We start from the raw sequence: 24827 nt of genomic DNA, 5'->3' as shown, positions 1-24827 counted from the left end.
AAAATAGGTGATTCGATACGCGCTGATCAAATTGGCACAACTGCACAAGGGTAGAAATTGGAGAAGAGAATAAGTCAAAAAACTGCAACACAAACTACTAAAACCATGCAATTTGAAAGAAAAAGCTGCTGCCGAACTGTCTTGTTGCTAGCTTCTCAAATATGAATGTCAAAGAAAGAGAAAGGGAGAAGGATGGAGGGAGGAATCGAGATGGAGGAATGCAGAATGCAAATACAGAAATTATTGGTGATTTGGAAATTGACATGAGTACTAATCCGACAAACATGATAGGGCTGAAGACTATTTCGCAGGACGTTGTTGCTTCCAAGAAAGTAATACCACTAGAGGATCTCACTAATAAAGCAACTAGAGTTCGAAATTCTGGTGACTTTGAGAGATTGAAGAGAATGGCAAGAAATAGTATAGGGAGAGGTGTGATTTTTTCTAGGACCAAAAAGAAGGAACAGGAGGATCTGATGGTTGACTTTGAAGGGAAGAATTATAAGGCTCATCAACGCATGGATGCTGTGATGGTGGAGGGTGTCAACAGTACAATGGCACCCAAAGTACTATGAGGATTCTCATATGAAATTGTTGGGATTTGGGGAGACTCCTGACAGTCCACAACCTCAAAAGGATGTATCAATTCCACTCTCCCAAAGTGATTTTTCTCTGTGAAGCTAAAAACCAACCTCCGTTGGTGGAACAAAAAATCAAATCTTGCGGTTTTAACAGTTTCACAATATTATCCTAGTGGTTTAGCTAAGGATAAGAGATCAATTGTGCATCTTAGATACCCAAATTTTGAATCGTGGTGGCAATCAGCGATCAATTGGACGCACTGTGGTGGCTCCTCTATCGGGATTTTTGCATCTATTTGTTGGAGTATTTGGAAAGCGCGCAACTTTAAAGAATTTGAAGGGGAGAAATCGATAGCAAGTAGTATCTTGGAGATGACATTGAAGACCCATCAAACATTGAGTATTTGATACGACGGGGTTCCTTGTTGATTTTCACTCTTAGTCTACCATTTTAGTTTTTTTTTTCACTAGTTACCTCTCTATGTTATGTGACATTTTAATTTTGGGAGAATCCCACTGCTAGTACTTTTTTTATTTTGTCCTGATGTGAACTTTGTTTTTCTTTTCTACAAAGAAATGAAATCAGTCTAACTTTGAGAAAAAAAAATTTGTATAGGCAACACATTAATAATTTATAGGACCTTGTTATATCCCCAATTTACTTTTCGAATTGAGTTAAATCGAAAGACATGATAATTGATTAAGTGTATATCTGATTCAGCATTCATAAACATATACGCATGTTTAAAAGACTTGAATACGGACCAAATTTGTTTGGATGCTTTTTTTTTTTCAACATGATTTTATCCTCAAACGTACGTTTACTTGAAACAATATTTTGTAACTTTTGCTTTCAATTTTTACCGTTGAAAATTAATTGCAAAATTTATTCTCTCAATTAGTATTCTTCACGTTCTTTCTTTTCTACCATGCAGTCATCTTTATTTTATTTCTCAACTACCCTTCTTCGCCTTCCTCGTCTTTTCCATATATAAAGTAATCTTTATTTTTATTTCTCAACTATCCTTTTTCATCTTCTTCATCTTCCAATTTTATTTTATTTCACCTTCTTTCTTGTGACTTCTCTATCGTCATTTTATTTTATCTTCATTTAATGCTTTTATAATTAAATTAGTGTTATACTTATATTTATATGTTGCAATGCACTTTTATATATATTTTATATACCTTATTGTTATTTCTGTTTAATTTTATAAACTTGTTTGATTTTTATTATTATAGTTTATAATTATTAAAACATTATCAATTATGTTTATATATATCTAATATTATGAGTTATTTTTTTAATAATTTTATATTTAAAAGTGATTTTAGTAATTATTATTTAAATAATATTTTATTAATTATAGTTACTTTTGAATTAAAATATACATAAATTACGTCAAAACAAATCTAATTTTAATCAAAATCAATTCTAATATAATTAAATTGAACTTAGCTCTAACTAAAAAAGCTAAACCAAACATATTAATAGTATATTCTTGCAAGCTTTTACCAAAAGAATAACCGTGGTGAGTAGTTGATGGATTGGAATGGAGTATTAGAAAGGATGTTATTGCATTGGTTAAATGTAAGTTATCATATTTTATATCAACATTTGCTTTATCATTTTAAAATTTTAGTGTAAGTTTTATTTTAACATCCCCAACTTTAATGTTTAATAAATACAAAGTTCAAATATTCAAATAACATTACCCGGGCAAACTTATTAAGTAGCGAAACGATCATCTTGCATGCATCACAAGCTTTTTTTAATGCAAAATAAAAAATTGGCAAGTGTATTAGGAGAGTTGATGAGGAGGAATCTATATCCTTTAAGTCATGATGAAGAAACGGGCCTTAAATCCTTTAATCAATAATCACCACCAACTTTGTCAATCATTGAAAATTGAGAAGTGGAATCTTATCTAATACTAAAATATTAAGAGAGGGTTGTCACGTAGTGGAAATCCAACATGCCTTGAAGGAGAGAGCTTAAGAGTGGGTTGATTGTGGTGCTTTCTATAACAAATGTATCATCTGTGGTCTCTCTTCCTTCATTTTTTATGCATCATTATTAGGTAATATAAAATGTAAATATTAGCTTCAATGTCTTAAATACTTCTCAACAAATCCTCCTCTTATTCTCTTTAACCATTAATAATTTATGATTTCGGTCTCCTTTATTTTAATTAATTTTCCGTCTTTTCGTAACTGTTTATCAAATTTTTTATTGATTTTCAAATTTTGAATTTCACCGCCATACATCATATCCATTACTCTTACTTAATTATAACTCATTGCTTTCATTGTATTTTGGCATTTGCTCCTCCCCTCTTTTATTTTTCCAAGTCGAGAATTTTAATGTTAATGTTCCTCAACTTCAGCAGCAAAATGCAGAAAAAAATAATCATTTATGTTTCTAAAATGTTTTAGGACTAAGAAGTTCTTGAAAAACTTACTCATGTAATTTGACAAAATGTTCTTGAAAGAGTTGTGTGCTAATTTTGATTTGCCTTTATGTATATACGTGTTTTTTTTATTTGTTTTTGAAAGAGTTGTGTGCTAATTTTGATTTGCCTATATATTGTATTTTCATTTTTTTATCTATAATTTTGGCTTTAAAATTTTTTATTATCATATTATTAAATTAGTTTATAAAAATTTATAAAAATTAAAATTGTGCACCATCTGGTATCCCAAAAGAGTATTTCAAGAGACTGGTATCCCAAAAGAATATTTCAAGAGGCTTCTCAACTTCAATCCATTAAGAAGTAGTCTATATATACATATTAAGTAATTATTGACACGAGTATTGATGGTTTATTTTAAATTTAATCACTAATAAAATGGAATACCATATTTTTGTGTTTATTTTTAGTATGGTCAGTGATATTTTACAGTTTTTCTTGCGAGATTGGAATAAATGGAACAAGTTGAATATATTGTTATCATATAATTATAGTTGCAATCTTTAACAAATTATCTAAAACTATTATAAGTAATATTTAAAATTTTTAAACCATCCCTAATATTTTTTAAGTCAATTTTTAAATTTCATTTAAATTTTACACACAGTTACTTTGATCTTATTTTTTAAACGTGTGTGAAATTATCTAATTATGATATGATTTTTAATATTTTATCATTTATCTTTTTAATATATAAAAAAATAATACATGTTTAACATTTAATTCTTTTAACTATTATAAAGATTATTAAATTTATAATTCAATATACATTATGTTGTATTGTCTATGCATATTATTAATATTAAATTGAAGCAATATTTTTTTTAGTAGAGGCTAATATTAGAGTATAATTAATAAAACATGGTTTTAATGAAATTCTAATTATTTCTATATAATTATTAGAGTACTAATGTTTTTCTATGTTTTTTTATTATGTACTTCTAAATAAAATAACCCTTTATTCATTTTATGTTTAATTTCATTTACTTTCTTATCAGCTTTTGTTTGTCTTTTTTTTATATATTTTTTATATCTTTTGTTCCCTAATGCATTTATAGCCTTTATGTATTTATCATTTACGATATATTTTGTAATCATTTCTATCTATATCTTTAATATGTACCCTTTTAGTTTTTTTTTGATAATCGTAATTGAATCATGCCGCGTGCCCCCTGCATATCAGCTCATTGGATGGAATGTTGCTTTAATATAATAGCTCTTGAGTTTTCAATTTAATGCAACGAGATGAACATGATTTTATTATCCTTGCTCTTAAATAAATATCCAATGTTCTCCTTAAAGTTATTACTTTCTCTTCCCATCTGTTGATTTCCTCTTTCCATAGCTAGCAAGGATGTATGACAACTATTTTCAAGCTCCTTATTTTTTTCTGAAAATTAATCCTGATATGGTTTTATTGTATCCTTTACTTGATCTCGAACAAATCCTCCTCTTATTTTCTTTAACCATTAATAATTTACTGTATTGTCTCCCTTATTTCAATTAATTTTCCTTCTTTTCGTGACTGTTAATCAAATTCTTTATTATTTTTCAAATTTTGAATTTCACCGCCATACATCATATCCATTACTCTTATTTATTTATAACTCATTGCTTTCATTGTATTTTAGCATTTGCTCCTCCCCTCTTTTATTTTTCCAACTTGGGAATGTTAATTTTTCCAATGTCCCTCAACTGCAGCAGCAAAATGCAGAAAAAAATAATCATGTATGTTTCTAAAATATTTTAGGACTAAAAAGTTCTTGAAAAATTTGCTCATGTGATTTGACAAAATGTTCTTGAAAGAGTTGTGTGCTAATTTTGATTTGTCTCTATGTATCTACGTGTTCTTTTTTATTTGTTTTTGAAAGAGTTGTGTGCTAATTTTGATTTGCCTATATATTGTATTTTCATTTTTTTATCTATAATTTTGGCTTTAAAAATTTTTATTATCATATTATTAAATTGGTTTATAAAAATTTATAAAAATTAAAATTGTGCACCATCTGGTATCCCAAAAGAATATTTCAAGAGGCTTCTCAACTTCAATCCATTAAGAAGTAGTCTATATATACATATTAAGTAATTATTGACACGAGTATTGATGGTTTATTTTAAATTTAATCACTAATAAATGGAATACCATATTTTTGTGTTTATTTTTAGTATGGTCAGTGATATTTTACAGTTTTTCTTGCGAGATTGGAATAAATGGAACAAGTTGAATATATTGTTATCATATAATTATGGTTGCAATCTTTAACAAATTATCTAAAACTATTATAAGTAATATTTAAAATTTTTAAAGCATTCCTAATATTTTTAAGTCAATTTTTAAATTTCATTTAAATTTTACACACAGTTGCTTTGATCTTATTTTTTAAGCGTGTGTGAAATTATCTAATTATGATATGATTTTTAATATTTTATAATTTATCTTTTTAGTATATAAAAAAATAATACATGTTTAACATTTAATTCTTTTAACTATTATAAAGATAATTAAATTTATAATTCAATATGCATTATGTTGTATTGTCTATGCATATTATCAATATTACATCGAAGCAATATTTTTTTAGTAGAGGCTAATATTAGAGTATAATTAATAAATCATGGTTTTAATGAAATCCTAATTATTTCTATATAATTATTAGATTACTAATGTTCTCCTATATTTTTTTATTATGTACTTCTAAATAAAATAACCTTTCATTCATTTTATGTTTAATTTCATTTGCTTTCTTATAAAATTTTGTTTGTCTTTTTTTATATGCTTTTTGAATCTTTTGTTCTCTAATGCATTTATGGCCTTTGTGTATTTATCATTTACGATATATTTTGTAATCATTTCTATATGTATCTTTAATATGTACCCTTTTAGTTTTCTTTGATAATCGTAGTTTAATCATGTCGCGTGCCTCCTGCATATCAGCTTATTGGGTGGAATGTTGCTTTAATATAATAGCTCTTGAGTTTTCAATTTAATGCAACGAGATGAACATGATTTTATTATCCTTGCTCCTAAATAAATATCCAATGCTCTCCTTAAAGTTATTACTTTCTCTTCCCATCTGTTAATTTCTTCTTTCCATAGCTAGCAAGGATGTATGACAACTATTTTCAAGCTCCTTCTTTCTTTCTGGAAATTAATCCTGATATGGTTATATTATATCTTCTCTTGATCTCGCATAATGCTTTTAATTTTTTAAATAGTTTTACTTATTTTTCAGTTTTATTTTTTTCTTCCTGTTATTTTCTTTTGATTATCATTTCTTCTTTTTTGTTATGATACAAATTTAGGACGTTGGAGAGATCCCTGCATTGTTCTGTAGGAGCTTTAAGGATGTTATATCTAACTCTTTGTTGTTCATCGATGCTAATGGTGATGAGATCAAAATAACAATTCAAAAAGGGGATCGAACTGCTACCATAGTTCAAGGTTACAAGCAACTATTGGAGAGATATCGTCTTGACCATGGTGGTTGGCTTAAGGTGAAATATGTTGGTCGTGACAAATTTCTTATTGATCAAGCAATGGACCACAATATGCACGTAGTTTCTAACTATGTAGTCCCCTTCAAGTCTTTATTGGATAATAAAAAATTGTTTGTCCATGAAAACAATGTGGATTCAACTGCTCATGCATCTGGATTAATGGATAGGGGCTTATACGTTCCTTCAATTGATATAGCCCCTGCATTTCCAACGGATCTTCCTGGTGAAATGATTGAATCAATAGATCAACCTTCATATGAAAATGTGCTATCAATGCCTTCAACACTGTCCAACGAAGTTCCTGTCATTGTTCAGAATGATTTGTCTTTTATGCAGACTTTAGAATTTTCTAATCATCTCATGAATTCCTTTTTCGGAGATTTAGCCAATCAGGATGTACTCAAAACCCCTTCTAATGTAAACATCTCTCATTTTACTCCATGTGTAGACGAAGTATATGAGAATAATTCGGTATCTTTAGAAGGAATGCATGTTGAATTGGACCGTTTGGAGGTATCGATTGTGAACAATAATTCGAATCCATTATCAGGTAACTACTTTTCATCCATTAAATCAGATGCAACTCATTTGGTTTATTCTATTGTTAAGGTTGTTACACCCTACCAGGCTGACCACTATGCAATGGTATGTATCTTGATAAATTTTTTATTTCAATTTTGATCTAAAACACTAATTTCCAGGCCATCAGAGTCACTTTGTTGATTATGTTTTCATTTATCTTTAATTTATCAGCTATTGCCGGCCAAATTTGCAACGAAGGCTTTCCCATCTAAGCTTGATAAGATCAAGGTTAAACAAAGTAACGGATCTTTTTGCGAGATGAAACTACGATGGAACTCAGAGAGGCCTAATGGTGTATTCATCACAAAGGGTTGGTCTAGATATTGCAAAAGAAATAAGTTGAAGGGTGGCAGTGTTGTTAAGTTTAGTGTATCTTCTATTGATGAGACAGTGATGAGTATTGCTATTTTGTCCCGTTAGTTAATTGTGATTACAAGGTCTCTTACAAATTTCTAATTGTAATTCTGGAATGTAAAGCTTTGCTATTACAAGTTAATGCCACTTTATATCGATAGCAATGTAATGTTTTTTTTTGTTTATTTATGTTTTTCTGCTTGGTGTAACCTATATTTAATGCAATGTTTCAATTTAATAGTAGACTAATGTGTTTTTTATTGTTGTTTTTCTATTTATCCCTTTTTTTAAGATTAAGATTTCACTTAACAGAATTCGTTCCAATATTTTACTTATCTGTTTTGATTCCTGCTTGCACTTTTTAATGGTTTCTATTAAGGATAAGGATTATTAAGAGTTTAAATTTTCTTTTGTTTCTGTAATTCTTGATCATGATGTAACAGGCATTCCATATATAACCTAAGCATGTTTGTGATGGTTATTTATTCTAATTTTATCCCTGTGTTTTTGCTTTATATATCTACGTTTAGTTTGATGTCGCAGAACATATAGTTCTAATCTATATACAGATTTTATATTTGAAAATAAAATAATTCATCATGTTTTTAATCAGTTACAATTTTCTGATCATCATGGTGAATGTGTTCTCATGTGTTATGCTGCCTTCTATTCTCTTTTCAATAATCTATAATACGTTGTATAATGCTTCAATATATGTAGATTCTTTTCCCCTTGATTTGTTCATCGTCTATAATAAGATATAACCATTCCTTAATTTGTTCATATAATTTACTTTTTTTTATTCTTGCTTGCACTCTTTTTACCCTTTATGTTTCTAATTATTAAGAGATTAAATTTTGTTTTATTGTTTTAGTAATTCTTAATCAAGATTTGTTAGACATTCTATGTCTATTATGATTGAACATGTTTGTTATTGGTAGCTATTTTACTTTTATCCCTGTTTTTTATTGTATTTATCTGTATTAATTTGATGTCATATATCATGTAATTAGATTCGATTTTTAATCATTTTTTAGATGTTTTGTAATCTTTCAATATTATGTTTAATTCTTCCACCATTTCAAATAGATTGCAGGTTTTGTTGTTTGATTGAAATAAATGAAACGAGTCTTAAGATGTAACTAAATTTATTGTTATTATTATGGTTGCAATCTTTATCAAATTGAATAAAACTCTGCTACATATGCAATCTGAATCTTCTTTTAAGGCACAACAATTAACAATTAAACCCTTAACATCTATTGGATAAAAGTATAAAACCAAACAGAAGTAATTTTAGAATTATATACATTATATACATTGTCCTCATAATTAGTTAATAGTATATTAAAGTATATTTATTAATAGCAAATTTATTTGTAAGCATATTCATTTACTATATCACATCACATATCACATAAATGATTCTGTAAGAAGATGTAAAAGAGATAAAGTCATTTATATTTTGGGTAACTGTTACCTGAAACTTATTGCATAGTATAGTTTCTTATAACTTCAGCTTAATTTAGATGAGATTTTGGGCACCATTTGCTTGAGTACTTTATCTATTTTTTTTTATTCCCTAGGTAAAGTGCCTTGATAGGCAACAGGTCCAACATGCATTGGTGAGTCTAGATTTTTTATTGTTAAGGCAGTAAGCTATAATTAATGACTTCATCAATTTTCACCAACATTTTTCAAGCAATTCATCATTCATGTTATTAAATATCATTTAATATTTATCCTTTTTGGTAGTTACCGTGAATATACGTTTATAGTTTGCATATATATCTTCTTCTATATAATCTCATTGTCATCTAGCAATCTTATTATGTTTTTGGGAAAAACTTGCATCTTATAAAAATCCATTTTATATTTATACACTTAGTAACTTTTGTTTCAATCATAGTAGTATGGCATCTCCATTCAACACGCTTAAAGATCTTGACCTTGCTGCTGCTAATCAAGTTTGGCGTATCAAAATTCGTGTTATCAAGATATGGTCTATTATCATAGGTGAAGAAAAGTTTAGGAGGCCCAACTTGGAACTGGTTGTTATGGATGAATTAGTAAGTTTTTTTTTCTTATTATGAGTTTCTTTAATTCATAAGAGCAATATAAAACATGCGATGATGCAATCCTCCATTTTAAATTATTTTTGTCACAATTTGTCAATTTTGTAGGGTCATCGGATACAGTGTTCTGTTAGGAATCCTCTAAGGAGATTCTTTGAACATGATTTAATTGAGGGTAAGGTGTACTCTATTGCCAATTTCTCACTTGAACCTAATAATCAGAAGTACAAGCCAACAACCCATGCTCTTCGTCTTTTCTTCAAGAGGGAAACTCAATGTCGTTCATTAGAGGATATTAACTTCCCTAACAATGTTTTTCACTTTGTCCCAAATGAAATGATACTTAATCATGATAATCACCACTCTCACTTGATAGGTACATATCAAATATCATTATTTGCTGTATTTTTTTAGTTATGTGTTTATAACATCATTATGGTATTATTATTTTTTTTTATATAGATGTCATTGGATTATTAACCGGAAAGGGTGATATAATAGAGTTCACAAAGAATGGAAAGAAGTCTATATACATGGTGATTGAGCTTGATGATATGAAGTATGTTTATAAAGTTTGTTTATTTTAGCTGAAATGGATTTTTTTATTTAGTATTTACAAATTATTTATGAGTTGTCATCATTATATCCATCGGTTTATATAGATCTAAGGGTAAAATAAGGTGTACTTTGTGGGAGGATTTTGCTAATAAACTGGTGAAACACATGGAGGAACAGCCTTCTACTGAATTTATAATCATCCTGCAATTTGCCAAGTTTAACATGTTCAAGGGTATGCTATTTATTTCATCTCAAATATAAATTATTCATGGATTTACATCTTCATACATGTTAACATACATGTTAATTTATCCAATAATATAACCTAAGTACTCTCTATTCAAATATTAGTGTCATAATATTTTATTCACTTTTTTTTCATAGGAACTATGGGCATATCTAATACAAACTATAACTCTACCTTATACATTAATGCTGACCTTCAAGAGGTTAAGGAATTTAGACAGAGGTATAAATTCTATTTTTGTTTTCATATTTTTGTATTTGCTAATTAATATAATTAGTTATTAGACATTATGCTGAAATATATACATTTTTTTATAGATTTATTATGGGAAATGACAAGGCTTCTAACCAGCTTTCTCAAATTGCATCTGATGTTTCAATGTCACTTGAGCAAGATCTTATTAGCCATACCCCATACAAGCCCATTTCTGAACTTAAGGAATCCACTGAGGTTTTATATAAGTAGTTTGTAATGTATTTTTATCTGTTCTGAATCATGCACATTCTCTAAGATTATACTCGCAAATTTATTATTTTCAGGGTGGAATATTTGTTACTATTGGAACAGTCATGTCCATTGATACTAGATTCGGTTGGTGGTATAAGGGGTGTAAGATGTGCTTTCATTCACTCAAAGAGGATGAGAATTCATACTATTGCCAATCATGTGATATTTATCCTAATATTCATATTCCTCGGTAACAAAATTGTTATTATACAATATAAGTTAATTAGTCTAATTTCCTCTCTTAGGGATCATTATCATATATTTCTTTTCGTATGTAGTTACTGTATTCACCTCAGAGTATCTGATGAAATGGATTCTGCCTCATTTATTATTTATGATAAGGAAGCCTCCAAGTTTCTTGAAATTTCTGCTTCTGAGCTTCGATTGAAACAGATAGCAAAGGTATAAATTTTTGCCAATATATTGTTAATCTCTCCATCTATTTAATTATTTAAATATTTGATAATTATTTATGCATTGCTCAATTATAGGGTTACAACAAGGATGAATTTCCCTTTGAGATAAACTCATTTAGAGGTAAGAAGTTCCTATTCAAGGTTTCTGTCAAGCTCGATGATATCAATGCTTTCCAGCCTTGCAAGATAACTGTTTTGAAGTTGACTGAAGATCCAACTATCCTGAATTTGTTTGCTGCCAAGTACAAGCTATCTGATGTATGAAATGAACAACACACAATTTATCTAAATATTTAATCTTGGTCTCTCTTATAATTTTACCTTATTATTATGTAAGCAGCCGAACATCCCCATTGAAAACTCTGAGCTCCAGAGCTTACATACAGATTCTACTGATAATGCTAAGGTCAGATACTTTTTATTTTTTCCTTATAATAATTATGTGTTTTATTCAATCTCATGTTGTTTGATTTCAGGAGATCAGTTCTCAGTCATGTGAAATTATTTCTCTTGACGTTAATGATGACTTTGTTACTCCCAAGAGAGGTATTATAGCTGGTGTAATGGCAAAAAAATTGGTTGATGTTTTTCCAGAGACTGTCACTACTTCCACTTCCAAATGTAGAAAGCTCTCTCATGATTCTGACTGCAGTTCTATCAAAAAGCATGCTGACTAATTTAGGATATAATCCTTATCAATATTATCTGTTTGAGTCAATGTAATGTACTCTGATGTCTTTTTAATTATCTTAAAAGGCCATGGAGAGCTTATGTTTTATTTTAGTGTTTTTTAATCCAATAATCAGGTTTAGTTTGTTTTTCATCTGTCTTAGTAGTTGTTTCTTTGTTAAGTCAAGTTAATGTTTAAGTGTTGTCCTTTGTCAGCTATCAATTAAGATGGGTTGTAATTAGGCTATGCCTACATTATCTATCCTACTATTAATATTAGTTTTATTATGTGATCTTTTATTTTGTTTTCAATTTCTATTTGATATGATATATACATTACATGTTTTATTAGTGTATTTATATGTTTTGGGTTAAAGATGTCCTTCTTTCATTAGTAATTAACATATAATAGAATCTAAAACACCTTAAATTTAAATTGATGAGATTTTATAGATTAATAGCTCATTCTTTCATCAGTAGGTAAACATATAATATATGACTTATAATGGCAGAATCAATATGGCTTAAACTACGATATAAAAGAATAGTAGCAACAAAACTAAAAGTCTTATTTTTATAGTACATCACAATTATTAACAAAGGAAAGTTAGTATATGGTAATTAATTTTATAAAGTTTGAACACTGGAATGTTCTATTAAGAATTTTACATTTATTTAGATAAATTAAATTAGTATAAATAAACTTTCAATATATGTATGTCAACTAAAAGTCTTATTTTTATAGTACATCGCAATTATTAACAAACGAAAGTTAGTACATGGTAACAAAGGAAAGGTAGTATATATATTAAATCTCATTTAAAGGTATACTTTTTCTCAAGGTTCGGTATGTATAACAAATCTATTCTCAACATTATGTTTATACCGACTAAATGTCATTATTCTGTTTTTATCATTAGACATTTACTTCACAAAATCAATTATTACTATTCAGTTCATATGTATAAATTTTATGACTCTACAGCCATATAGCATAAGTTCTGTTTCTATATTTTTTGTAAGCCATGTAGTTGAACATGTTTGATATTTTCCTTTCCATATTTGATATATATAAGTTTTGTTTAAAGACAAAAATACTTATCTCTACATAGATTAAATATATTAAATATATTAGCATTATATCTCAGATATAGAGAGTACCTCATATAAAGGTATGTGTTATCTGACAGTTTGATATGTATGGTAAATCTTTCTTCAGGTTTATGTCTTTACAAATTAAATATACCATTTTTTTACTTTTATTTATACGTGTCCTTTCCTTTTAATTATATTGTATATTTCTTTATTATTGGAACAAATAGAAAAATTTAAGGAATCGTTTTTTAATTATTAGAATGTTAGATTAGATTAGATTATTCAATTCGATATTATTAAATTAAAGGTAATTGATATTAATTAAATTCAACTAATTTCCAGTAAAGTTTGCTTTTTTTTCTAAACAATCGCATTAATTACAAAATTTATGATGCCATCAGTATGTCAGCATCTTGCCTGAGGTTTTTTTGCTTGAATTCTGACATGCATTTGTGTAACTTGAACTCATTATGACTCAATGCATGTTTGCCTGTTTTTTCTTCATTATTATTTGCCTCATTTATCATGTTAGTTGGCTTCATTTTAATTTCTTTTTTCGGTTATAAATAGCATGTTCGAAGTTTTTTGTTATTCCACCCAAAGTAGGAGTGTACTCTCTGCAGAATGACAGAGATGGATTTGGAACCAAGTGAGTTTTTCATCAATATATTGTTCATTTTATTATAGTTGTGTTTTTTCATATAATCATGCTAACGGCTTTAATTTTGTCTGCAGACATGAGTAAGAACTCTTACATTCCTGAAGATTTTGATCAAGACCGAACTTTTTATCTCCAGATTGATCCTTCTTCGGTTAGTATAACTCAATTACAATTATTTATAAAAAGTATATTTTTATTTTCATATATCATTGAAAGATATCGATACAATATATTCCTTATAATAGTTACACCTAATTTAAATTGTAGATACTGCCTGAGATTCCATCAATTTTCTATAGAAAATACAAGGAGCAATTGAATCAAAGGATGTATTTCATTGACCTTAATGAAAACCAAGTTGAGGTATTGATTCGAAAGGGTCACTCATGTGGTTACATTTTAGCTGGGTTTGATACTTTGGTTCGATTTTATGGACTTAAAGATGGAGGATGGATGAAAGTTATGTTTATTGGGGAGGATCTTTTCTTAATTATTAAGGTAAAGGATTCGTCAATGACAACTAAGGCATTTTCTTCTCCTCCGGTAAAATTTTTTCTTGAGGTGAAACCTTCATCTGTTGATGTGAATGGGTTCTCTCTCCCCACAAGCCAGATTAATTCAGTTGGCATGTTTCTTGGTGGTGATACTCAATCCCATGGATTACCAAAGCCACCCAATTCAGTATTGAGAGAGAACTATAACTCCTTTTCATATCCTGTTTCTTTTGGCTCAGTATCTACTAATACTTCTCATGGTGTTTACCATACTACATCCAATAATAAAACATTATTAACTGATTCTAGCATCCCTTCTACTCATCCAGAACCAAATTCTGGTACTCATCAAATGATGACCGGTTGCTATGGCCCTATCCACGAGCTTGCTGTTTCCTCTTTAGTGGGCAATAATAATGGTAGCTATCCACTAACAGTCTCCTTTGAATACACTGATCCAATTGCTATAAATATTAGTGGAGAAAGCAATATTTCAACCACTCCTCCTGTTAATCATAATAACTCATTGGATCATATACCCATGTCAATCCCAATGCAAAATGGCTCAAGAAGTGGTGTTCAAATCACCTCAGATTATATTTCTTGCCTCAAGCTTTTGTCTGATCACCAGATTTCAAACAACTATATTGTAAGTTTATTGTTTAAATTTTTATTTCATTAAAATGTCTTTTTGTATATATTTCTTCTATTTTGGTCCATAAAGTTATTTTCTAATTCCTAATTAATTTTAACATTTTATTTGTCAATATAGATACTTCCTAATGCGTTTGCTAAGAATGCATTTCCAAGTAGGCCTGAGACCATAATGGTTAGGTTGGACAAATTCAGTCCAATGAGGATGGGATTACGATGGAACAATAAAAGGAATCTACAACTATTTTTTACTAAGGGTTGGAAGTTTTTTGCAAAGATGCATAGATTCAAGGAAGGAACATTGTTGAAGTTTTCTGTTTCAACTGGGGATGAAAGTGTGATGTACGATAAAGTTGTGCATTTGTAAAAACACTTCACTATAAAGGATGTTAGGTCCTGTTATATTTTCATTTCTAATTTTGTGTTTAGTCTATGTTTAATTGAATGTTTATTGTAGTACGCTTTTATTATGTTTCCTTTCATATCTGTCAGTGTTATGTAATATTGTGCTATCATGCACCATGACTCTTTTGTTGTTATGCTTCATTCAATCAAATCCCAAATTATCCTTACATTATTTTTCATCACAGTTACAGTTAGCTAAGATATAGTTATTTATTACTTATTATTTGCATAGTAAATTTAGTTATAAATATCCAACTAATAATAATATTTGTACAATTTATCTTTACTCATATTATACATTAATGATAATAATCTATTCAAATATTCTCTTTAACTTTATTATCTGAAATTTGCCTTTTAAGTAACTCATAAGCAAACTGAATTAACTTTAAAATATACTTCTGTAGTTATTTTATATAATACTATTTTATGTGCTTTTTTATCTATGATAGGAAGGAATTTAAACCATTATTTTTTATATATTGTAATTATAGGACTTGATCATTCTACATAATTAGCAGTGATTTTCACTATGTAATACATATTTTCTACAGATTTTTTTTTTCATCTAACATTTTATAAAAAGAAATTAGTGAAACTGATTGCATTAATTTGTTTCTTAGGTGTTTAGTAGCATATTTAATTTAAAACTACTCTTCCATTCTTATGATGCAGAATTAAAAATGTTGCAATCTATGCTTCTTTTACATTGATTATTATTGATGTATATTAACTTTTCTATCTTTAAGACTTTTAATTTCAGTCTTTTTTCTACCTTTTTGTATTAAAGTACCATTGTTTACACTTTTATTGTGTTTCACGTTTTACACCTTTATCCTCTTATTCATGTTTTCTTATTCAAGGACATGATCCTTCTTTAATTGTCCTGTTTTTGAAGCACTATACTTTTCCAAGCATTTAATATTCTCATTTATATATACCATTCACGCCAATCGGATTAGATATATAGCAGCTAATTTTGTTTGTTTTGATATCAGTTATTAAAAAATTCTGCTTTAAATAGAAAAATTATTCTCAAAGTGTTGATTTAAAATAACACATATATGTCTTTTAAATATTATTAATAGATAAATTTTTAATATTTAAAAAAAATCAATTATTTGCTATTTACTTACTTTATTTAAAGTGTTATATACATATATATGTATATTATTTTTTTCAGCCATAATAAATATTATATACAAAAAAGTTCTCTAAATATATATTGAATTTGTATGGGCCTTTAACTCTCTAATTATGCTATATAAAGAATTTCGTCATTTTATCATTTTTTTTCAAGAATTAATCACTGTTTTTGCAATAAATAATTTAGAAAATTACTTGAATAATTATCTACATCCATTTTTCTTTGTTCAGTGTTTAATTGTATTTTTTTTTTCAAATAACCTAGATAATTAATAACTCAAAGGAACTACTATTTATATTAGGTCTCATAGTTAAGTTTTTTCCCTTCTTTTATTTGTTGTAGTTTGTATGTGGAAATGCTTTGGTATAGTCTAGGATGAGTTTTTTCTATGATATTCACGTACTCTTTATAAATTTTAGAGTGTTTAATTGTGTTTGTTAAAAATAACATAGTTAAAATTATACATAAATAATATATTAATATATGATAGTCTAAATATATTCTAATAATTAGAATGAGTACATTATTCGGCACTTTGGCAGCTTAGAGAACACCTTCATCAAATTGTTAAAAATAACTCATGAGTACAAGAGAAACTCATTTTATTTACATTCGAATTTAGTTGCTTGCTTGATACTTAAGTTTGCCCCTTTTGAAAACTGACTTTGCAATTTCCATCATATATCTTCTAATTTATTAATCATCTTCACACACTCTATTCAATTGTTAACTTGCAGGATTTGCCACATTTCTTTCGGCACTTTGGCAGCTTAGAGAACACCTTCATCAAATTGTTAAAAATAACTCATGAGTACAAGAGAAACTCATTTTATTTACATTCGAATTTAGTTGCTTGCTTGATACTTAAGTTTGCCCGTTTTGAAAACTGACTTTGCAATTTCCATCATATATCTTCTAATTTATTATCAAGTATATGAGTTACCTCATACAAATGTTTTTACTATCATATATGAACTTTGTTCATATCTCTTTCTATGGTATTCTACAAATATAAAAAGTTAAGTCAGATAGGATTATTTATATTATATACATAGCAGTTAATTGTGTTTGTTTTGATATTAGTTATTAAAAAATTCTGCTTGGGTCTATTACATTATATGAATTGTGCAGCAGTCACATTTATTACATAGAGACAATAATAATATTTTACTACAAATCATTTAATGCTATAGAACCATCAGTAGTATGACATGCCTCAATTTATTTTTAATTTTAGTTCCTTTGTTGCATCAATCAACTGATGCACATTTATGAATACCCAAAATTTAGAGTCTTCTTTTTGGTTCCATTTAACTTTTATTCATTTTTTTTCTTCTTCATTGCAGAACTTCATTTTTTTTAACAAAGAATTATTTTGATACCATTATCTTGAGTAGTCATGGTATTAGATGACTACCAGTTGTCTCCCAAGCTTGCAAGAGCTAGGTGTATTAGCATTTTAAGAAGAAGGAGGTTGAATAAACATTTAAATATTGATGAAATTGGTATATATAACGGTAAGTTTATTGTTGTTTTTAAATTTCAATTTGTATTCAATTATGTGTATATATTAGGGTGCATCTAATCATGAAGATTACATATGAAATAGATTATGGTTCTCAACCGTTCCTTCCTCTTAAGAGAACTGCTTCAGCTGTTTCTGATGGGAGTCTTAATGGCTTGGTAGGAACTCATAATGGGTCTTCAATTGCTACCGGTAACTCTAATACTCAATTGTGCTCTTCATTCTTTGTTATAAATTAAATATAATGTTGGATTTCAAACAATTGATTAAATGTGATTGTTTAACTGTAGTTCATTGTAGTTACTTTCTCTTATAATTTCTTTAATTTTTCTTATTATATATGTCTAGGTCAATTACTTCTTAAGGAGAATGTACATGCTGAAAAAAATCTAATATCTCCAGCACTATTAATAGCAAGAAACTTAAAATTAAGGAGTCATGCCAGATGGAACAAATAAGCCTGGAAACATCTGGAAAGTTAATTTCCACAACACAATTAACAGTCGGACCTGTTAGTTTCAGAACTCCTTTAGCAGATGTTACAAATGGTTTGTACTTCTGATAATTTGTTTTAGTTATTTATAAATTTTTATTTTTCTCTTATTTGTACTATCTTTTTTTGTTAACAAGATTTTTGTTTAAATTTCTTATAGTAGGTGGGGATAAATTCAATACACATCACTCACACCTACATATTAACTCTAACTCTAAAGTTGACAAGGGAAAAGTTGTTATCTCTATGAACATTGCTGGTCATGATTCTGTTCTCTGCTCTAATAGATCAATAGATACTTCATCCATTTCAAATAATAGTGAGAGGTTTGAATTTATATATTTGTTGGTTATTTAGTTTTTACTTTGTCATCACGAATATAAACAACAATTAACTATATTTAAGTGAGTATAAGTTTATTATTGAAAAACTATATTTATCTTTTTGTTTTTGTAGTTGTACTATAATTAATCACAAGTCTTACACCAAGCAATCAAATAAAACAATAAGGAATGTATGCAGAAGCAACAATGAAATGTTCTTATCCTGTGATAATTATCATGGTCACTCATCCAACCTTCCAAATGGATTCTGCTATGATTCTAATGCTCCAGAACTATATGAACATGAAGGTAATATAACTTTTAGAATATTAAGTAATTTATCGAATTTCAGTTTAGGTAGTATCAATGTTATTGTTTTATATTGTGTTATATATTTATTGCAGAAGAAGATGCCTTTGACGACGTTAATCTGGGAAGCAATATCTCTCTGGATTTTGACGACAATGACTTTATAGGTAAAAGTTTTAATATTCATTTTAATTACTACACTATACATTTTTGTATGCATGAGTTGTTATTCATGAGTTCTAATTAACTTTATTGTCTATATATATACTCACACAAATTATTAGATCAGGAAGGTGTTACCCCACTCGAAAGTGACGAGTTAGTTCTTGATGAGGAAGGTAGTAATTATTTTGCTTGCAAAATCTTTAGCTAGCTATAATTAATTAGAAGTACTTAGTTCTTTTGTTTTCTTTTATAGCCATATATTTATTAACTTTTTAAGATACATTTTATGTTTTTCTAATTGCCAATACTTTTTTTTATCTTTTCAAAGCTTTCTGGGATGTTGGTGATCCTTCTCATACATGTATATATTGTAAAGCTTTGATGTGGGACCATGAAAAACTCTCAAAGAGTATTAATAGTGCCACTCCCCATTTTGGTTTGTGTTGTATGGATGGGAAAGTTGAGTTGCCCTTATTGAAACAAGCTCCAGAAAATCTTCAGCAGCTCCATTTTTTAGATGATGCAAAGGGTCGATACTTTCGAAAAAATATTAGGGCATTTAATTCAATGTTCTCATTCACATCAATGGCTGGTAAGATTAATCATCAAATTAACAATGGGTCTGCTCCTCCATCTTTTAGCTTGAGTGGCCAGAACTATCACTCTATTGGAAGTCTCATTCCGCAAGCGAATGAGAAACCAAAATTTGCACAACTCTACATATATGATACTGACAACGAAGTTCAAAATAGGATTAGTGCTATTCGGTAAGTTATGAACTATTTATACTAAGGGAACACCTTATATCATTAAATTTATTGACATACTCATTAGTGCTTATTCAAATGTTGTTTGCATCATTTTTCATTTTTTTTCTTTGCAGGCCACTAGCTTTGGTTGGTAATCTCGAAGTTGAGATTGTTGGTATAATAAAAAAAATTTTAGATGATAATAATCCTTTGGCAAAGTCATTCCGATATGCTAGGGATAGATTCACTGAGCCACATTCTATTAACATGAAGTTAAAATTGATTAGGCGAAGGGAAAAGGATGGTCGACGATACAACTTGCCTACTGCATCAGAAGTTGCAGCATTGGTAGTTGGTGACATCGATGAATCTTTATTGGAGAGAGATATTGTACTTGAAACTAATTCGAAACAGCTAAAGAGAATTGATGTTATTCATCCACTGTATTTGGCTCTACAGTATCCTCTTATTTTCCCATATGGTGAGGATGGATATAGAACTGGAATATTAACAGCTTCTCGATATAATGTTGATGGTAAAAAAAAGAGGAATACAATTAGCATGAGGGAGTTCTTTGCATTTCGACTCCAAATGAGATCTACTGAATCAAATATTTTGTTGAGTTCACGTAGGTTATTCCAGCAGTTCTTAGTTGATGCATACACTATGGTGGAGTCTGAGCGCCTTAGTTACATACGTTTTAACCAACCTAAATTGAGGGTTGAAAAGTACAACTTATTACATGAATGCTTGGTCAGGGGTGAAGCTAATGCTGTATCAACCGGTCAAAGGGTAATTCTTCCAAGCAGTTTTACTGGTGGACCTAGATACATGTTCAATAACTGCAAAGATGCATTTGCAATTTGCAAGCATTTTGGCTATCCAAGTTTTTTTGTCACTATGACATGCAATCCTGAGTGGGATGAGATAAAGCGTTTACTAAGAGGTACTGGCCTTAAAGCAGAGGATCGTCCTGATATTACATCAAGAATTTTCAAGATTAAGCTAAATAAGTTGATCAGAGATTTTAAGTATGATGACATTTTTGGAAAGATTTCTGCATGTAAGTCATAATAGTTTATTATAAATTATACTATAAGTTTTTTAAATAACTACTTATTATACTAATGCCAGTCGTTGTTGTTATATTTTTAGATGTATGTACTATTGAATTTCAGAAGAGAGGCCTTCCTCATGCTCATATTCTTTTGTTCATGCATCCTCTTTCAAGGCCAAGGTCTCCTGATGATATTGATAAGTTGATATCAGCCCAAATACCAGATAAACATAGAAGACCTAAATTATATGCTGCTGTTGAGAAATTCATGGTTCATGGTCCATGTGGGAAGCATAACAAGAATAGCCCTTGCATGGTAAACGGAATGTGCTCCAAATATTTTCCCAAATCATTCAGAGAACATACTGTTATTGATGAAGCTGGGTTTCCAAAGTATTGTAGGCCAGACAACGGACGCACCATTAACAAAAAGAGTGCTATTCTTTCTAACTCTTTTGTTGTCCCTTATAACCCAACTTTGTTGTTAAGGTATGGATGTCACATTAATGTTGAACATACTTGCCAGACTTCTGCAATCAAATATTTATTTAAGTATGTTCACAAGGGCAATGATCGTGTAACAGCTTCATTTTATCAGACTTCAGATAATGGTCATGTTTCTCCTATTGTAGATGAGATTAAAAACTATTATGATTGTAGATATATATCAGCATGTGAAGCTGCTTGGAGATTATATGGCTATGATATACAAGTAAAGGAGCCTGCGGTTATCAGACTTCCATTTCACTTACCAGATGAAAATCCTATTGTTTTTAAGGATTACGAGAATATTCAAGATGTCATTAGCCGCGCTGAGACGAAGTTAACAAAATTGCAATCATGGTTTATTGTTAATAAGTTCTTTCCATTTGCCAGGTCTTTGACCTATTGTGAATTTCCGCGTAAATTTGTTTGGAAGGATGACATCTCGATGTGGATTCCTAGAAAACAAGGTTTTTCTATTGGTAGATTGACACATGTACCTAGAGGCAATGGTGAGGATTATTATCTGAGACTTCTTCTAAACATTCAAAAGGGTTGCACCAGCTTTGAAGACTTACGTACTGTTGATGGTGTTGCACACTGTAGTTTCAAAGAAGCATGTTATGCATTAGGTCTTCTACAAGATGACAAAGAATTCATTGATGCTATTATTGAAGCAAGTACATGGGCTTCAGCTAACTATGTTCGTGACCTTTTTGTCATGCTTCTGATATCCAATAACATTGCTTGCCCTGATTTTGTCTGGGATAGATGCTATAAAGAATTGTCTGAGGATATCTTATTTGAACAAAGAAGGATTCATCATTTGGAAGGTATTTAGTTTAAACATGAGTGATTTGTATCCTTAATTTATTTTTAACGTAATATTTGCACAAGTCTGAAATATGTAGTCATGTATTAACCTTTTTTTTTGCCAGATCTTCAATTGTCTGATGAGCAGATCATGAATTTGACACTTGCAAAGCTTGAGGACAGAATGCAAAGTAATGGAAGGTCTCTTAAAGAGTTTGAGTGTATGCCTTACCCGTCATTAGATGATGTAAATGTTTTAGAGGATCGGTTAGTATTGGATGAACTTAATTTTGATCGTTCTTTACTTACTCAACAATATATACAGTCACTAAACACCATGACAGATGAACAACGCACTGCATTTGACATTATCATTGATTCTGTAAATAATGATCGTGGCGGGTTTTTCTTTTTATATGGTTATGGAGGAACTGGGAAGACATTTATATGGAGGACTCTTTCTGCTTATTTAAGAAGTAGTGGGAACATTGTTCTTAATGTTGCTTCCAGTGGCATTGCTTCTTTATTACTTCCTAATGGTCGTACTGCTCACTCAAGATTCAAGATACCATTAAGCATAAATGAGGATTCTGTTTGCAACATAAAGCAAGGCACTCCTCTTTCTAAGCTGATATGTAAGGCAAAACTTATTATATGGGATGAGGCTCCAATGTTAAGCAAGTATTGTTATGAAGCTCTTGACAAATCTTTGAAGGATATCCTTAGATTTGAACCATCATTTAATGCAGACCTTCCCTTTGGTGGCAAAGTTGTTGTACTTGGTGGAGACTTCAGGCAGATTCTTCCAGTAATACCAATGGGCTCGCGTCAAGACATAGTGCAAGCATCCATTAGTTCTTCTTATCTATGGCAATTTTGCACAATCTTAAAGCTTTCAAAGAACATGAGGCTTACTGCTGGAGGTACTATTGAAGTTGATAATGATCTCAAAGAGTTTGCACAATGGTTAATTCAAATTGGTGATGGGTTGGCAGGTGATTCAACAGATGGTGAGTCTGAGGTAGTCATCCCTAAAGACATTCTAATTAATGATACTGATGATGGGTTTCAGAATTTGGTTACATTTGTCTATGCGGATTTATTGTTGAACTTGCATAACATTGATTACTTCAAGGAGCGCACAATTCTAGCACCTACGCTCGAAGTTGTGCATGATGTCAACAATACAATAATGGAATATATTAATGCTGATGAAAAAGTGTATCTTAGTTCGGACTCATTGTGTGCTGAAGAGGGCAACATGGAATATGAGATGGATGCTATCACAACTGATGTGTTGAATTCGATAAATTTCTCAGGCTTGCCTAGCCACCAGTTGAAACTCAAAGTTGGTGTACCTGTTATGCTATTGAGGAATATAGACCGAAGCAATGGACTTTGTAATGGTACTCGATTACAGGTTCGAAGATTAGGTAATCATGTCATTGAATGCAATATCTTGACAGGTGACAAGTGTGGCGAAATAGTTCTGATTCCACGGATGAATATGGTGCCTAACAATGAAACACTTCCATTCAAGTTCCAACGTAGACAATTTCCTCTTATAGTCTCCCTTGCAATGACCATCAATAAATCTCAAGGTCAAACTCTAAGCATAGTGGGGTTATACTTACCCAAACCTGTTTTTACGCATGGTCAATTATATGTTGCTTTGTCTAGGGTCAAGTCTAAAAAGGGCTTGAGAGTTTTAATAAAGAACAATGGCTCACTAAGTGATAGTTCTACTTTGAATGTTGTGTATAGGGAGATTTTTCATAATCTATGACTCGGAGCATTAAATTTTTTATGTGTAGAGAAATCTCTGTGTATCATTTAGTATTATTGATTAGTAAATTGTGGATGACATTTTTAAGTTGAAGTCTTGATATTTTTTATTAAGTGGTTCAATGTTTAATAGGAGGTTATTAGGTAACTCTATCCATTGTTAAACCTATTTTTTATTGATTGTTCAGCAAATATATAAAATTGTGTTTTTGTTATATAACATGACATGAAGAAACTTTTTTACATTAGTAACGAATATGCAGAAATGATTTTCAGTTTTTTATTTATGCTGAAAAATTTGTATATGTTAATTTAATTCGATTAAAGATAGACATTAGGATATTTAAGTATAATTTTATTTGATTATGATTACATTATATTATGCATAAATAATATATTTTGTTAATTCCAGTACTAAACATTTCCCGTGCACCGCACGGGTCATTCACTAGTTCTCCATGAAGAGCAAATGCTACACTTTTGCTTTGTTTATTTTTCTTATACAATTGTCTATAAGCGGTATTATTGCATATTTGCATGCACCAGTAAAATTCATATGTGGACTAAAAGACGTTAATCTTAAGTCATATATCCTAAAAGTGTTAGATGATTAATATTTTTTATATTTTATTTTGTATTTGAAACAATATTAATTTTTTAATTTTTTATGTAAAAAATATTGACTTCTAATATTTTTTATGAAAGGTATCG

The 24827-nt window shown here is 29.4% G+C and overlaps 2 protein-coding genes across 2 annotated transcripts in view; both read left to right on the top strand.

The window, feature by feature from the left end:
- The first annotated feature begins 9399 nt into the window (after positions 1–9399).
- Positions 9400–11966, top strand: LOC107466222 (uncharacterized). The gene is made up of 11 exons (XM_016085208.1): positions 9400–9555; positions 9670–9937; positions 10024–10120; positions 10224–10351; positions 10504–10588; positions 10684–10816; positions 10906–11063; positions 11152–11275; positions 11365–11547; positions 11630–11695; positions 11766–11966. Exons 1-11 carry the CDS (start codon positions 9400–9402, stop codon positions 11964–11966), a joined length of 1599 nt encoding a protein of 532 aa, XP_015940694.1.
- A 5847-nt stretch (positions 11967–17813) lies between these two features.
- The window catches only part of LOC107466223 (uncharacterized), an 8165-nt gene continuing 1151 nt past the window's right edge, over positions 17814–24827 (top strand). The window contains exons 1-10 of the mRNA XM_016085210.1: positions 17814–17931; positions 18024–18131; positions 18596–18758; positions 18889–19064; positions 19160–19231; positions 19349–19402; positions 19558–19996; positions 20113–21041; positions 21134–22351; positions 22457–23841. Of these exons, the coding sequence (XP_015940696.1) occupies positions 17814–17931; positions 18024–18131; positions 18596–18758; positions 18889–19064; positions 19160–19231; positions 19349–19402; positions 19558–19996; positions 20113–21041; positions 21134–22351; positions 22457–23841 (4662 nt within the window). The remainder of the gene's footprint in view (positions 17932–18023; positions 18132–18595; positions 18759–18888; positions 19065–19159; positions 19232–19348; positions 19403–19557; positions 19997–20112; positions 21042–21133; positions 22352–22456; positions 23842–24827) is intronic.

This window comes from Arachis duranensis, chromosome 9, assembly GCF_000817695.3.
Source record: "Arachis duranensis cultivar V14167 chromosome 9, aradu.V14167.gnm2.J7QH, whole genome shotgun sequence".
Classification (NCBI taxonomy): Eukaryota; Viridiplantae; Streptophyta; class Magnoliopsida; order Fabales; family Fabaceae; genus Arachis; species Arachis duranensis.
This window is presented reverse-complemented; position numbering and strand designations above follow the sequence as displayed.

Bases quoted from the DNA above. Each gene is read 5' to 3' on its own strand.
- LOC107466222 (XM_016085208.1), top strand. From the start codon at position 9,400: ATGGCATCTCCATTCAACACGCTTAAAGATCTTGACCTTGCTGCTGCT. The intron at 10,589-10,683 runs GTATAAATTCTA...ATTTTTTTATAG, and splicing joins GTTAAGGAATTTAGACAGAG to ATTTATTATGGGAAATGACA. The intron at 10,817-10,905 runs GTTTTATATAAG...TATTATTTTCAG, and splicing joins AACTTAAGGAATCCACTGAG to GGTGGAATATTTGTTACTAT.